Source organism: Oryctolagus cuniculus, chromosome 16 (genome assembly GCF_964237555.1).
Source record: "Oryctolagus cuniculus chromosome 16, mOryCun1.1, whole genome shotgun sequence".
Classification (NCBI taxonomy): Eukaryota; Metazoa; Chordata; class Mammalia; order Lagomorpha; family Leporidae; genus Oryctolagus; species Oryctolagus cuniculus.
In genome coordinates, this window is record NC_091447.1 from 67,899,546 (window position 1) to 67,912,449 (window position 12,904).

The 12,904-nt window shown below is 41.1% G+C and overlaps 1 protein-coding gene across 1 annotated transcript; it reads left to right on the plus strand.

The window, feature by feature from the left end:
• The first annotated feature begins 4,073 nt into the window (after positions 1-4,073).
• LOC100346338 (olfactory receptor 7E178) lies at positions 4,074-6,687 on the plus strand. The gene has a single exon (XM_008252318.4). It carries the CDS (start codon positions 5,263-5,265, stop codon positions 6,202-6,204), a length of 942 nt encoding a protein of 313 aa, XP_008250540.4. The 5' UTR covers positions 4,074-5,262; the 3' UTR covers positions 6,205-6,687.
• Positions 6,688-12,904: the final 6,217 nt, after the last annotated feature.

A 12,904-nucleotide genomic window follows, 5' to 3' on the forward strand; every position in this document is an offset into this window, starting at 1 on the left:
ATGGATGTTGTTAAGTCAGGACTCTGTGGGTGAAATGAAGACCTTGGACTGACTTCCTATTCCTTTGTCTTACTGATATCAGCATGGCCAACATTGTATTTTTTAACCACTAATGAATTGATGACACTCATAAAAAAAATCTAAAGAAAATACATTCTGGAGCAAAATGAACACTACATGATGCACAAAAATCATACACTACTGGAATCACTTGTGAATTTTGCCACAAAATGTTGTGACATTGACAGATAAAGAGAAACCAGGATCACCTCTATGGACTAGTTGGCTGTGGATACATCATGAAGCAGTATGAGTGGAAACTCTATCAGTACAAACACAGAGACAGTTGTCCTGCAGGAGAATCTGAGAGCATGACAATTTGATGGGGGTTCAGCTGAAAGGCAGCTTGGTCATTGCATAACCTTGGTGCATACAGATGTTAGCACTTAAAGTTTTCAAGATCACATGAGTGTCAAATATCAGCCTGTGCTTTTAGACTTTCAGAATTCTGCTCCCAGGGGTGGGCATTTAGCAAAGTGATGCCTGAATCCTGTACTGAGGTGATAAATTTGTGTTCCAGCTCTGCTTCTTAATCCACTTCCTGCAAATGCACTTCATGGGAGGCAGCAGATGATGGCTCAAGTATTTGGGTTCCTTCTACTTATGTGGGAGACCCATACTAACTTGTATGCATTGGGTTAGTCCTGGCCCTGCCCTAGCTATTGGGGGCACCTGGGGAGGAGGCTACAAGATGGGTTTTATCATTATCTGATAATTTATCATTATCTTACCTTTGCCTCTCTCTGCCTTGCAGATAAATAAAACGGAATGAAAAATTTTAAAAGGACTGCTGGTCCCAGTCCAAGAAAAATCATAGATGTGTATCCATTACCAGATGCATCTGTTTTGGGAGGTCAAGGCCCAACTGTGTTCTGAAAAGTCCTAAGGAGACAGCCTCAGACCTCACTATTCACTGAGCATGGAATGGAAATGCATTCTCACTTGCCCGTCATGGGCCACAGCAAGAGAGCCCTGCCCAGTGAATTTTGTGGGATGCAGAGGCTGCAGGAGGGATTGCTGGGATCATTGTTTCCTCATATGTGGGCCAGCAGGGTAGTTTGGACAGCTGGACAGATGAGCTCCAAATTTTATAATCCAGGTGACAAGAACCAGCGGAAATACTGCTTTCCTTTTACCCTGGTTCCTTACAGAGTGACTCAGTGCATTTACACAACTATTTACCATACAACAGGAACAATAGAAGACATTGTTATACATATGCAATTTTTAAATTTCATGCAAAATGTATATTATGAACATTTCTTTTAATTGTGTTTTTCTTTTTTTCCCCCCAGATTTATTTATTTATATGAAAGGCAGAGTTACAAAGAGGCAGAGGCAGAGGCAGAGGCAGAGAGAGGTCACTCTCCAAATGGCTGCAATGGGCGGAGTTGTGGTGATCCGAAGCCAGGAGCCAGGAGCTTCCTCTGGGTCTCCCATGTGGGTGCAGGGGCCCAGGCACTTGGGCCATCTTCCACTGCTTTCCCAGGCATTAGCAGAGAGCTGGATAGGAAGTGGAGCAGCCAGGACTCGAACCAGTGCCATATGGGATGCTGGCACTGAAGGTGGCAGTTTTACCCGCTATTCCACAGTGCCCACCCCTTAATTACATTTTTTTCTAAAAACTTTTTGAAGTACCCTTTTTTTGCTGCTTCTAAAGTACTGAGGTGTGTTACCAAATAAACATGGAAGCATCAATAATTTATGTCAATGTAATTTTATAAGAGACACACTTAGACATACTCATTCAAATCAGTAAGAAGCTATAAGTTGCCAAGACACAAAATACCAACCCAAGCAAGTGCTTAGGAAATGAACATAGGAAGCTTGTCTATAGAGACTAATGAGGACCTAGAATCAGATTCTTGGCAAAGAAGAGTGAATTCTCCTCAGGTATCATCCTTAATACAATGAATTTACAGACATAACAATCACACACTGAGTTGTGGAATTCAAAATGGAAGTCTGAATTTTACATAAAGATCATGTAACTTATCAGCAGCAAGGAGCACAGGCGAGCTTTCACTCTGAAAAGTTTCCAGGTACACTTAACTTTTCCTCTTTCATTAATATCAGCAAGGCCTCAGAGACTGGGATAACATGGACCATGGCTAATGAGGAGCTCTGTGCACTGAGTCCCCAGGGTCTTCCAAGTATAAATAATGAGCCAGCACCTTTAGACCTTGACTTTGCCAGGGGAATTCTAGTAGCTCCATGCTGATTCCTACCACAGGGAGCATCAGCATCAGGAGGGCACGGCCTGACTGTCCCCTTTCCAGTCCCAAGTAAAGGACGCAAGTCTCCCATTGCACTCCCTGAAGAAGAGGAGCAGGGGTCCCATCACCCTTGGTCATGCTTCAGAGACTCAGCCCAGCCTGGTATGTACAGAGGGAGACAGTGCAAGGATCTGGGAATGTCGGGACCAGTTTCCTCATCACTAGGATGAAGTGATTGCTGTGAAAGACAGACGGGAAGCAACCAACAGGCTACGTTTCAGCTCAGGAAGTTGTGAGGTTTATGCTCTTGGTTCTCAAGGGGGTCAGACAGTGTTTTTCTTTCCTCTCACACCGATTGTTCTTCCCACCAGCATCTCCTTCATGATGGCAGCAAATGAGTCTGTACAAATTACCCCTGAACACCCAACGTGAACATGAGTTTCAGGATGAGGATATCAGTAACCAAAGCATCACAGGCCCTAAGTGCCACTGTCTGAACTCTACGTCCTTAATAGCTTGTTTCATTTCATCACATAGCCCACATTTTTATTTTATAGAGGAGGAGAGGGGCTACACACTCTCATAGAATTCACATCCAGTTGTCAGGTAGCAGCAGCAGCGGGCAATTCTGAATCAGGTGGTCTGATTTCAGACACAAGGAACGTGGCCAGTATTCCCCTGTGACGACCCAAGAAGTCATTTCCCTTTTCTGTCCTTCCAGGGAGAGACTTCCTGTTTGCTGTGCTCTTCTTTTGGGGTTTCTTTGTAGACCATAGTGGGCAGCAGCCAGGGAAGGGTGCTGAGTTCAAAGGCAAAGATCACAGATGAACAGGCACAGGGTAACTCAGGGAAGATCTTTCTCTTGAGAGTTCACTTCAGCATTCAACTTCCTCCAGTTCTCGTTATTCTTGCCACTTACTATCAATATGAGACATTAAGATGAGGGGTTAGGTCCCATTTCCCATGCAGAGTCTGTGAAGAGATTGACAACCAACTTCAAAGGTACCTGATGTTGTAACTTAGGGAACTCTGCTTAATACATTCTGATGGTTGGGAGATAATGGAGATGCATCAGATCCAATGACCATGCAGTTTTGAATCCTGACCAATCCACTGATTATTCCTGTGCATAGAGGATGTTCCCAGGATCTTTGACACGGGCATTGTACCTGAGTTGATACCTCATTAAGTAATGAATGGATTTATAGAAGCTTCTTATGTGATGTATATGCAATAGATGAATCAAAAGTGGACAAAAGAAAATTTAGATATTGTTATTCCCATTTTAAGGTTGATCTTCATTTCACTCACTAAAATATAAGCTGCTTGACCTTGCTCATTCCTATTTCTGTAGCAGGACTTGTTACTGCTATCCTTGTACTAGAACTTTAAAACATTCATGGAAAAATGGAATGAAAAATTAGAATTTATTTTGGCCCCAATTTTTTTATTTTTATTATTTTATTTTATTTTTATTTAGTAAATATAAATTTTCAAATTACAGTTTATGGATTACAATGCCCCCCCCCATAATTTCCCTCACACTCGCACCCCTCCCATCTCCCTCTCCATTCCATTCACATCAAGATTCATTTTCAATTACTTTTATATACAGAAAATCGATTTAGTATATATTAAGCAAAGATTTCACAGTTTGCATCCACACAGAAACACAAAGTGTAAAATACTGTTTCAGTACTAGTTATTACATTACTTCACATTGGACAACACATTAAGGATGGATCCCACATGAGGAGTAAGTACACATTGACTCCTGTTGTTGACTTAACAATTTGACACTCTTGTTTACAGCGTCAGTAATCTCCCTAGGCTCTAGTCATGAGTTGCCAAGGCTATGGAAGCCTTTTGAGTTTGCTGATTCAATCTTTTTCTCACTGGCTGATAGTCAAAGTGGAAGTTCTCTCCTCCCTTCAGGAAAGGTACCTCCTTCTTTGATTGCCCCGTTCTTGCACTGGGATCTCACTCACAGAGATCTTTCATTTAGGTCTTCTTTTTTTTTTTTTTTTTTCCCCAGAGTGTCTTGGCTTTCCATGCCTAAAATAAATCATGACAAGTTTTTCATAATATACATTTCCCCATATTACGACAAGACTTTTATACCCCAAAGTTCAATTCTATTAAAATTAATTGATAGTTTTAATTCCATTCCTACAAAACCTTTTAGAGTACAAATATACCCTCGTAAACATATAAGCAGTGTATTTTGGGAATAATGACATCCCCCCCCACCTTTTTTGGTTCTTCAGACCCTATTATTTGCTTGGCACAGAGGAGGCATAAAAAAAAAAAAAAATCTCTGTTTCATATTGAGTAGAGCCTCCCTGGGCTCACAATCTCTGACTTTCAAATAAAAATTTAAAAAACAGATCATGAAAAAGCTGTAAGAAGATTGAGTTCATCACTGTCAAAAAATTATTATGGGGGCTGGCACTGCAGTGTACCGGGTAAAAGCCACTGCCTGCAGTGTTGCCATCCCATATGGGCACCAGTTCAAGTTCCGGCTGTTCCACTTCTGATACAACTCTCTGCTATGGCCTGGTAAAGCAGTAGAAGATGGTCCAAGTGCTTGGGACCCTGCACTTGCATGGGAGACCTGGAAAAAGCTCCAAGCTCCTGGCTTCGGATTCGTGTAGCTCTGGCTGTCGTAGCCATCTGGGGAACAACTGGTGGATGGAAGACCTCTCTTTTTTCTCTCTGTCTCTGCCTCTCTATAACTTTGCCTTTCAAATAAACAAATAAATCTTTAAAAAATTGTATTTCACCAAAATTTGTCTCTTTAATTCAATTATTCTAAGAATCTTAGAGTTACCCATGTGCTATACACATAACTGGTTGAACTGAAAATAATAAAATGTGCTGATTGCCTGCTTGTGTGCTTCCTTTTATCAACACTGTTTTCTTTTCCAATAGGATTCCAGGATATATAGAAACACAAAATATCACACGTGTCACAGAATTCCATCTCATGGGCTTCTCAGAAGATCTACAACTGCAGTCCTTCCTCTTTGGGCTGTTCCTGTCCATGTACCTGGTCACGGTGCTCGGGAACCTGCTCCTCATCCTGGCCGTCAGCTCAGACTCCCACCTCCACACCCCCATGTACTTCTTCCTCGTCAACCTGTCCTTGGCTGATGTGGGTTTCACCTCCACCACGGTTCCCAAGATGATTGTGGATGTCCACACTCACAGCACAGTCATCTCCTATGTGGGCTGCCTGACACAGTTGTCTCTCTCTCTCATTTTTGCATGCATGGATGATTTGCTTCTGACCGTGATGGCATATGACAGGTTTGTTGCCATCTGTCACCCCCTGCATTACCAGGCCATCATGAATCTTGGCCGCTGTAGCTTCTTAGTTTTGGTGTCCTTTGTGGCCAGCCTTTTGGATTCTCTGTTGAATAATCTGATGGTGTTAAAAGTTACCTGCTTCAAGCAAGTAGAAATTGCTAGTTTCTTCTGTGACCCTTCTGAACTTCTCAGTCTTGCCTGCTCTGACTCCTTCACCAATGTCATAGTCAGGTATCTTGTTGGCATCATATATGGTTTTTTCCCTATCTCAGGGATCCTCTTCTCTTACTATAAAATCATTTCTTCCATTCTGAGAGTCCCATCACCAGGTGGGAGGTACAGAGCCTTCTCCACCTGTGGCTCTCACCTGTCGGTTGTTTGCTTATTTTATGGAACAGCCATTGGGGTGTATTTCAGCTCAGCTTTCTCAGTTTCTCCCGGAAAGGGTGCCTTGGCCTCAGTGGTGTACACTGTGGTCACCCCCATGCTCAACCCCTTTATCTACAGCCTGAGGAACAGGGACATCAAGAGGGCCCTGTGGAGGCTCCTCAGGAAAACAGGCTCATCTCAGTCCCTACACCATGCGTCTGGACTCTTGGTGGGAACTGCAGCAAAATGAAGCTCTCGACCTATAAATCTCACTTTTCTCCATACATGATGTGTGAGGCTGGTGCTCTGCAGATTTTGTGTTGGTTATTGTTTCTTTTGGTCCTTTTAATGAGGCATATTATAGATTTTTTATACATTTTTCATACATAACCAGAGACTGGGAGGAATGAAGTGACAAAAGGCTTTTGGAGAAAACTAAGAGAAGCTGTGTGTGGATCCATAATTGTGACTAAGACATTAATGAACTATTAATACAGGAAATGATGAGCTGAGGGGTGTAGGGGAATTCTTCGTATGACTACCTCACAATTTATGTTGTATAAATTTAAACCTATTCTGAAATAAAATGTTAAAAATACACAACTGTCAATAAAACTTATTTGAAAAGTTAAAAAAAAGCCACTGATTCTTCTTGATACCTGCTGAACACTCCACTGAATATCCCAATAAAGGTATGGTGTTCTTCATCTTCTATATTTCTGCTCATTTTTCCTTTTAGAGTTTATGTCTCTGTATTTTTATTACCATTTTGCTAGTTCATCATTTTCCTGATTGCTTTTTTTTTATGTTTCATCTGTGTTATCTGTTAGCATACTGATAACCTTTAAGTGGTTATTGTGAGCTTGCTGTGGGATGATCAAATATCTTCATTCCTTTAGGAAGATGTACTACTTTATCTCTGGAGATGCAGTTTGTTAATTTGATTAGGTGAGATTTCCCTGTTTCCATGCATTCTCGTACTCTCCATGGATATTTGAGCATTGGGGAAAAAACATCTCCCAGTCCTTATGTATGAGCTTCCAACAGGGAAAGACCTTCACAACAAATGTCTAAAGATTGTGGGTGACATCCAAAATTTCCCTGGGCTTCTGTGTGAGATTTGTGCAATGAAAGGGGTTAGCCTTTGTTCTCCAGAGCTCATCGCCTGAACCTCCCCCTAGTGTCTGTTTGTGGTACTGCACTACCTCTGAGGGCAGTTAGTACTATTTAATGCCATTACCATGGGAGCTCCAAGGCAGGCAAGGTATGAACCAGTTCCTCAGGCAGCTCTGAGAAGACAGAACTTTGGATGAACACTCCACCTTCTCTTTCCCTTCCATGAGAGATTGGAACTCCCTCCTAGGAGTTGGGATTCTTCTCATTCTGCTATGCTGTTTCTGGGACAGGGAGCTCTGTAGTGGGAAAATGCAACAAATGTGTTTTTTTTCCAACTTTTATTTAATGAATATAATTTTCCAAAGTACAGCTTATGGATTACAATGGTTTCCCCCCCATAACTTCCCTCCCACCCACAACCCTCCCCTTTCCCCTTACTCTCCCCTTCTATTCACATCAAGATTCATTTTCAATTCTCTTTATATACAGAAGATCAATGTAGCATATATTAAGTAAAGCTTTCAACAGTTTGCACAGAAACACAAAGTGTAAAGCTTTCAACATTTTACACAGAAACACAAAGTGTGAAATACTGCTTGAGTACTAGTTATAGCATTAACTCACAATGTACAGCACATTAAGTATCCTACATGAGGAGTAAGTGCACAGTGACTCCTGTTGTTGACTTAACAAATTGACACTCTTGTGTATGGTGTCAATAATCACCCTAGGCTCCAGTCATGGGTTTCCAAGGCTTGGAGGCCTTCTGAGTTCACCGACTCTCATCGTATTTAGACAAGGTCATAGTCAAAGTGGAAGTTCTCTCCTTCCTTCAGAGAAAGGTACCTCCTTTGATGACCTGTTCTTTCCACTGGGATCTCACTCACAGAGATCTTTCCCTTAGGTCATTTTCTTTTTGCCAGAATGTCTTGGCTTTCCATGCCTGGAATACTCTCATGGGCTTTTCAGCCAGTTCTGAATGCCTTAAGGGCTGATTCTGAGGCCAGAGTGCTGAACAAACATATTTTGATACACTTCTCCCTGGCTTTGCACTCATCTAGGCTGACACAATCTCTTAACTGTTTTTGGAGTTCCAACAAAGGCAATTTGGTCCAAAATGTTGGTAAATCCAATCCCAATGAGGGAAATGAAGACCTAGAGTTTCCTATTCCATCACCTTCTTGATGTCACTAATCTCCAAAGTATACTGCATTAAAGTCGTAATGACATAATAACACACATTAAAATACCTAAGGAAAATACATTCTGGTGTGCAAGGATCACTTACGTGGAGAACAAACATCAGAGGCCCTTGTACTGGCAGCATTTGTTGAATGGCTACATCTGTTTGTGACATCATAGGGAGATGCTGCTGGAAGAAGAGAAATCATGGTTATTTCTTTGGACTACATGACTGATGATACACCATGGAGCAGTATGGTAAACTGTGTAACTACAAGATGCAGAGATACACCCACCCAACTGACAGTTCTGCAGGAAGATGTGGCTGAGAGCAGGTCATTTTATGGGTTGTGTAACGTGCTAGGGAGAAGATAGATAGATGCACAATCTTGGGGTGCTTACACACCAACATCAGAGACCCACTGTTCAGTGTTTAAGTGCTCAAGAAATTCTGAGAAAATATCCTGTGCAATCTTAATGTTAGTGCACGGGGCAAGCATTTGGCATGGCAGTTAAGATGCCACTGGGGATGCAGGCATCTTAGTTTTGAGTGCCTGCGTTTGAGTCCTTGCTCTGCTTCCAGTTTTTACTTCTTGTTACTGTTCACCCTGGGATGCATCAGATGATGGCTGTAGTATTTCTGGCTCTGCCACCTACATGGCAGACCCAGGATGAATCCTCAGTTCCTGGCTTTGCCTGACTCAGCACTGGGTTTTGTGGGCTTCTGGGGAGTGAATCAGTCAATAGAAATTTTCCCCCTTTGTCTTTCTGTTCTTGTTTGTCATTCAAATACAAAGAATGACTTTTTTTTGACTTTTATTTAATGAATATAAATTTCCAAAGTACAGAATATGGATTACAATGGCTTCCCCCCATACCGCCCCTCCCACCCATAACCCTCCCCTTTCCCACTCCCTCTCCCATTCCATTCACATCAAGATTCATTTTCATTTCTCTTTATATACAGAAGATCAGTTTAGCATACATTAAGTAAAGATTTCAACGGTTTGCTCGCACACAGAAACATAAAGTGTAAAATACTGTTTGAGCACTAGTTATAGCATTAAATCTCAATGTACAGCACACTAAGGACAGAGATCGTACATGAGGAGTAAGTGCACAGTGACTCCTGTTGTTGACTTAACAAATTGACACTCTTGTTTATGGCCTCAGTAATCACCCTAGGCTCTTGTCATGAGCTGCCAAGGCGATGAAAGCCCCCTGAGTTCACTGACTCTGATCATTTTTAGACAAGGCCATGGTCAAAGTGGAAGCTCTTTCCCCCCTTCAGAAAAAGGTACCTCCTTCTTTCATGACCCATTCTTTCCACTGGGATCTCACTTGTGGAGATCTTTCATTTAGGTTTTTTTTCCCCACAGAGTGTCTTGGCTTTCCATGCCTGAAATACCCTCATGGGAATTTCAGCCAGATCCGAATGCCTTAAGGGCTGATTATGAGGCCAGAGTGCTGTTAGGACTTTTGCCATTCTATGGGTCTGCTGTGTATCTCACTTCCCATGTTGGATCATTCTCTCCGTTTTTTATTTTATCAGCTAGTATTTGCAGACACTATTGTTGTTTATGTGATCCCTTTGATTCTTAGTCCTATCATTATGATCAATTGTGAACAGAAATTGATCACTGGGACTAGTGAGATGGCATTGGTACATGCCACCTCGATGGGATTCAATTCGAATCCCCTGGTATGTTTCTAACTCTACTGTTTGAGGTAAGTCAGCTTGAGCATGTCCCGAATTGCACATCTCTTCCGTCTCTTATTCCCACTCTTATATTTAACAGCGATCACTTTTCAGTTAAGTTTCAGCACTTAAGAAGAATTGTGTATTGATTACAGTATTCAACCAAAAGTATTAAGTAGAACAAACAAAAAAAATACTAAAAGGGATAACATATTAAGCTGCTCATCAACAGTCAGGGTGAGGGCTGATCAAGTCACTGTTTCTCATAGTGTTCATTTCACTTTAACAGGTTTCCTTTTTGGTGCTCAGTTAGTTGTCACCTATCAAGGAGAACAAGTGGTATTTGTCCCTTTGGGATTGGCTTATTTCACTCAACATAATGTTTTCCAAATTCCTAACAGGGATCACTTTTCAGTTAAAATTTAAACACCTAAGAATAATTGTGTGTTAATTACAGAGTTCAACCAATGGTACTAGAACAAAGAAAAAATACTAAAATGGATAAAGTATTACATTGTACATCAACCGTCAGGACAAGAGCTGATCAAGTCACTGTTTCTCACAGTGTCCATTTCACTTCAACAAGTTTCCCCTTTGGTGCTCAGATAGTTGTCGCCAATCAGGGAGAACATATGATATTTTTCCCTTTGGGACTGGCTTATTTCACTCAATATGATGTTTTCCAAATTCCTCCATCTTGTTGCAAATGACTGGGTTTCGTTGTTTTTGACTGCTGTATAGTATTCTATAGAGTACATGTCCCATAATTTCTTTATCCAGTCTACTGTTGATGGACATTTGGGTTGGTTCCAGGTCTTAGCTATTGTGAATTGAGCTGCAATAAACATTAATGTGCAGAGAGCTTGTTTGTTTGACAATATAATTTCCTTTGGGTAAATTCCAAGGAGTGGGATGGCTGGGTTTAACGGTAGGGTTATATTCAGGTTTCTGAGGAATCTCCAGACTGACTTCCATAGTGGCTTGACCAGTTTGCATTCCAACCAACAGTGGGTTAGTGTCCCTTTTTCCCCACATCCTCGCCAGCATCTGTTGTTGGTAGATTTCTGAATGTGAGCCATTCTAACCGGGGTGAGGTGAAACCTCATTGTGGTTTTGATTTGCATTTCCCTGATTGCTAGTGACCTTGAACATTTTTTCATGTGTCTGTTGGCCATTTGGATTTCCTCTTTTGAAAAATGTCTATTGAGGTCCTTGGCCCATCTCTTAAGTGGGTTGTTTGTTTTGTTTTTGTGGAGTTTCTTGATCTCTTTGTAGATTCTGGTTATCAACCCTTTATAAGTTGCATAGTTTGCAAATATATTTTCCCATTCTGTCGGTTGTCTCTTCACTTTCCTGACTGTTTCTTTTGCAGTACAGAAGCTTCTCAATTTGATGCAATCCCAAATGTTAATTTTGGCTTTGACTGCCTGTGCTTCTGGGGTGTTTTCCAAGAAGTCATTGTCGGTACCTATATCTTGCAGAGTTTTTCCAATGCTCTCTAATAATTTGATGGTGTCAGGTAGTAGATTTAAGTCTTTAATCCATGTTGAGTGGATTTTTGTGTAAGGTGAAAGATAGGGGTCTTGCTTCATGTTTCTGCACGTGGAAATCCAATTTTCCCAGCACCATTTATTGAATAGACTGTCCTTACTCCAGGGATTGGTTTTGGACCCTTGATCAAATATGAGTTGGCTGTAGATGTTTGGATTGATTTCTGGTGTTTCAATTCTGTTCCATTGGTCTGTCCATCTGTTTCTGTACCAGTACCATGCTGTTTTGATTACAACTGCCCTGTAGTATGTCCTGAAATCTTGTATTGTGATGCCTCCGGCTTTGTTTTTGTTGTACAAGATTGCTTTAGCTATTCGAGGTCTCTTGTGTCTCCATATAAATTTCAGCACCATTTTTTCCAGATCTGAGAAGAAGGTCTTCGGTATCTTGATTGGTATTGCATTGAATCTATAAATTGCTTTTGGGAGAATGGACATTTTGATGATATTGATTCTTCCAATCCATGAGCATGGAAGATTTTTCCATTTTTTGGTATCCTCTTCTATTTCTTTCTTTAAGGTTTTGTAATTTTCATCGTAGAGATCTTTAACGTCCTTGGTTAAGTTTATTGCAAGGTATTTGATTGTTTTTGTAGCTATTGTGAATGGGATTGATCTTAGAAGTTCTTCCTCAGCCATGGCATTGTCTGTGTATACAAAGGCTGTTGATTTTTGTGCATTGATTTTATACCCTGCTACTTTGCCAAACTCCTCTATGAGTTCCAATAGTCTCTTAGTAGAGTTCTTTGGGTCCCCTAAATAAAGAATCATATCGTCTGCAAAGAAGGATAGTTTGAGTTCTTCCTTCCCAATTTGTATCCCTTTAATTTCTTTTTCTTGCCTAATAGCTCTGGCTAGAACTTCCAGAACTATATTGAATAGCAGTGGTGAGAGTGGGCATCCCTGTCTGGTACCAGATCTCAGTGGAAATGCTTCCAACTTTTCCCCATTCAATAGGATGTTGGCCATGGGTTTTTCATAGATTGCTTTGATTGTATTGAGGAATGTTCCTTCCAAACCCAGTTTGCTTAGAGTTTTCATCATGAACAGGTGTTGTATTTTATCAAATGCTTTCTCGGCGTCTATTGAGATAACCATATGGTTTTTCTTCTGCAGTCTGTTAATGTGGTGTATCACATTGATTGATTAGCGAACACTGTGTGCGTACCAGTATAAACCTTAGAGTTACTCTTGAAATATCTACATGACTAGTTTAATTGAAAACATATACAGAGTGCTGGGTGCCTGTTTATCAGTTTCCTTTTACCAACAATATTTTCTTTTCCAGAAGGAATGCAGGTTATATTGAAACACAAAATCTTACACGTGTCTCAGAATTCCATCTCTTGGGATTCTCGGAGGATCCAGACCTACAGCCCCTCATTTTTGTGCTGTTCCTGTAC

Excerpts from the sequence above, each read along its gene's own strand:
- LOC100346338 (XM_008252318.4), top strand. The coding sequence starts at position 5,263 with ATGGGCTTCTCAGAAGATCTACAACTGCAGTCCTTCCTCTTTGGGCTG.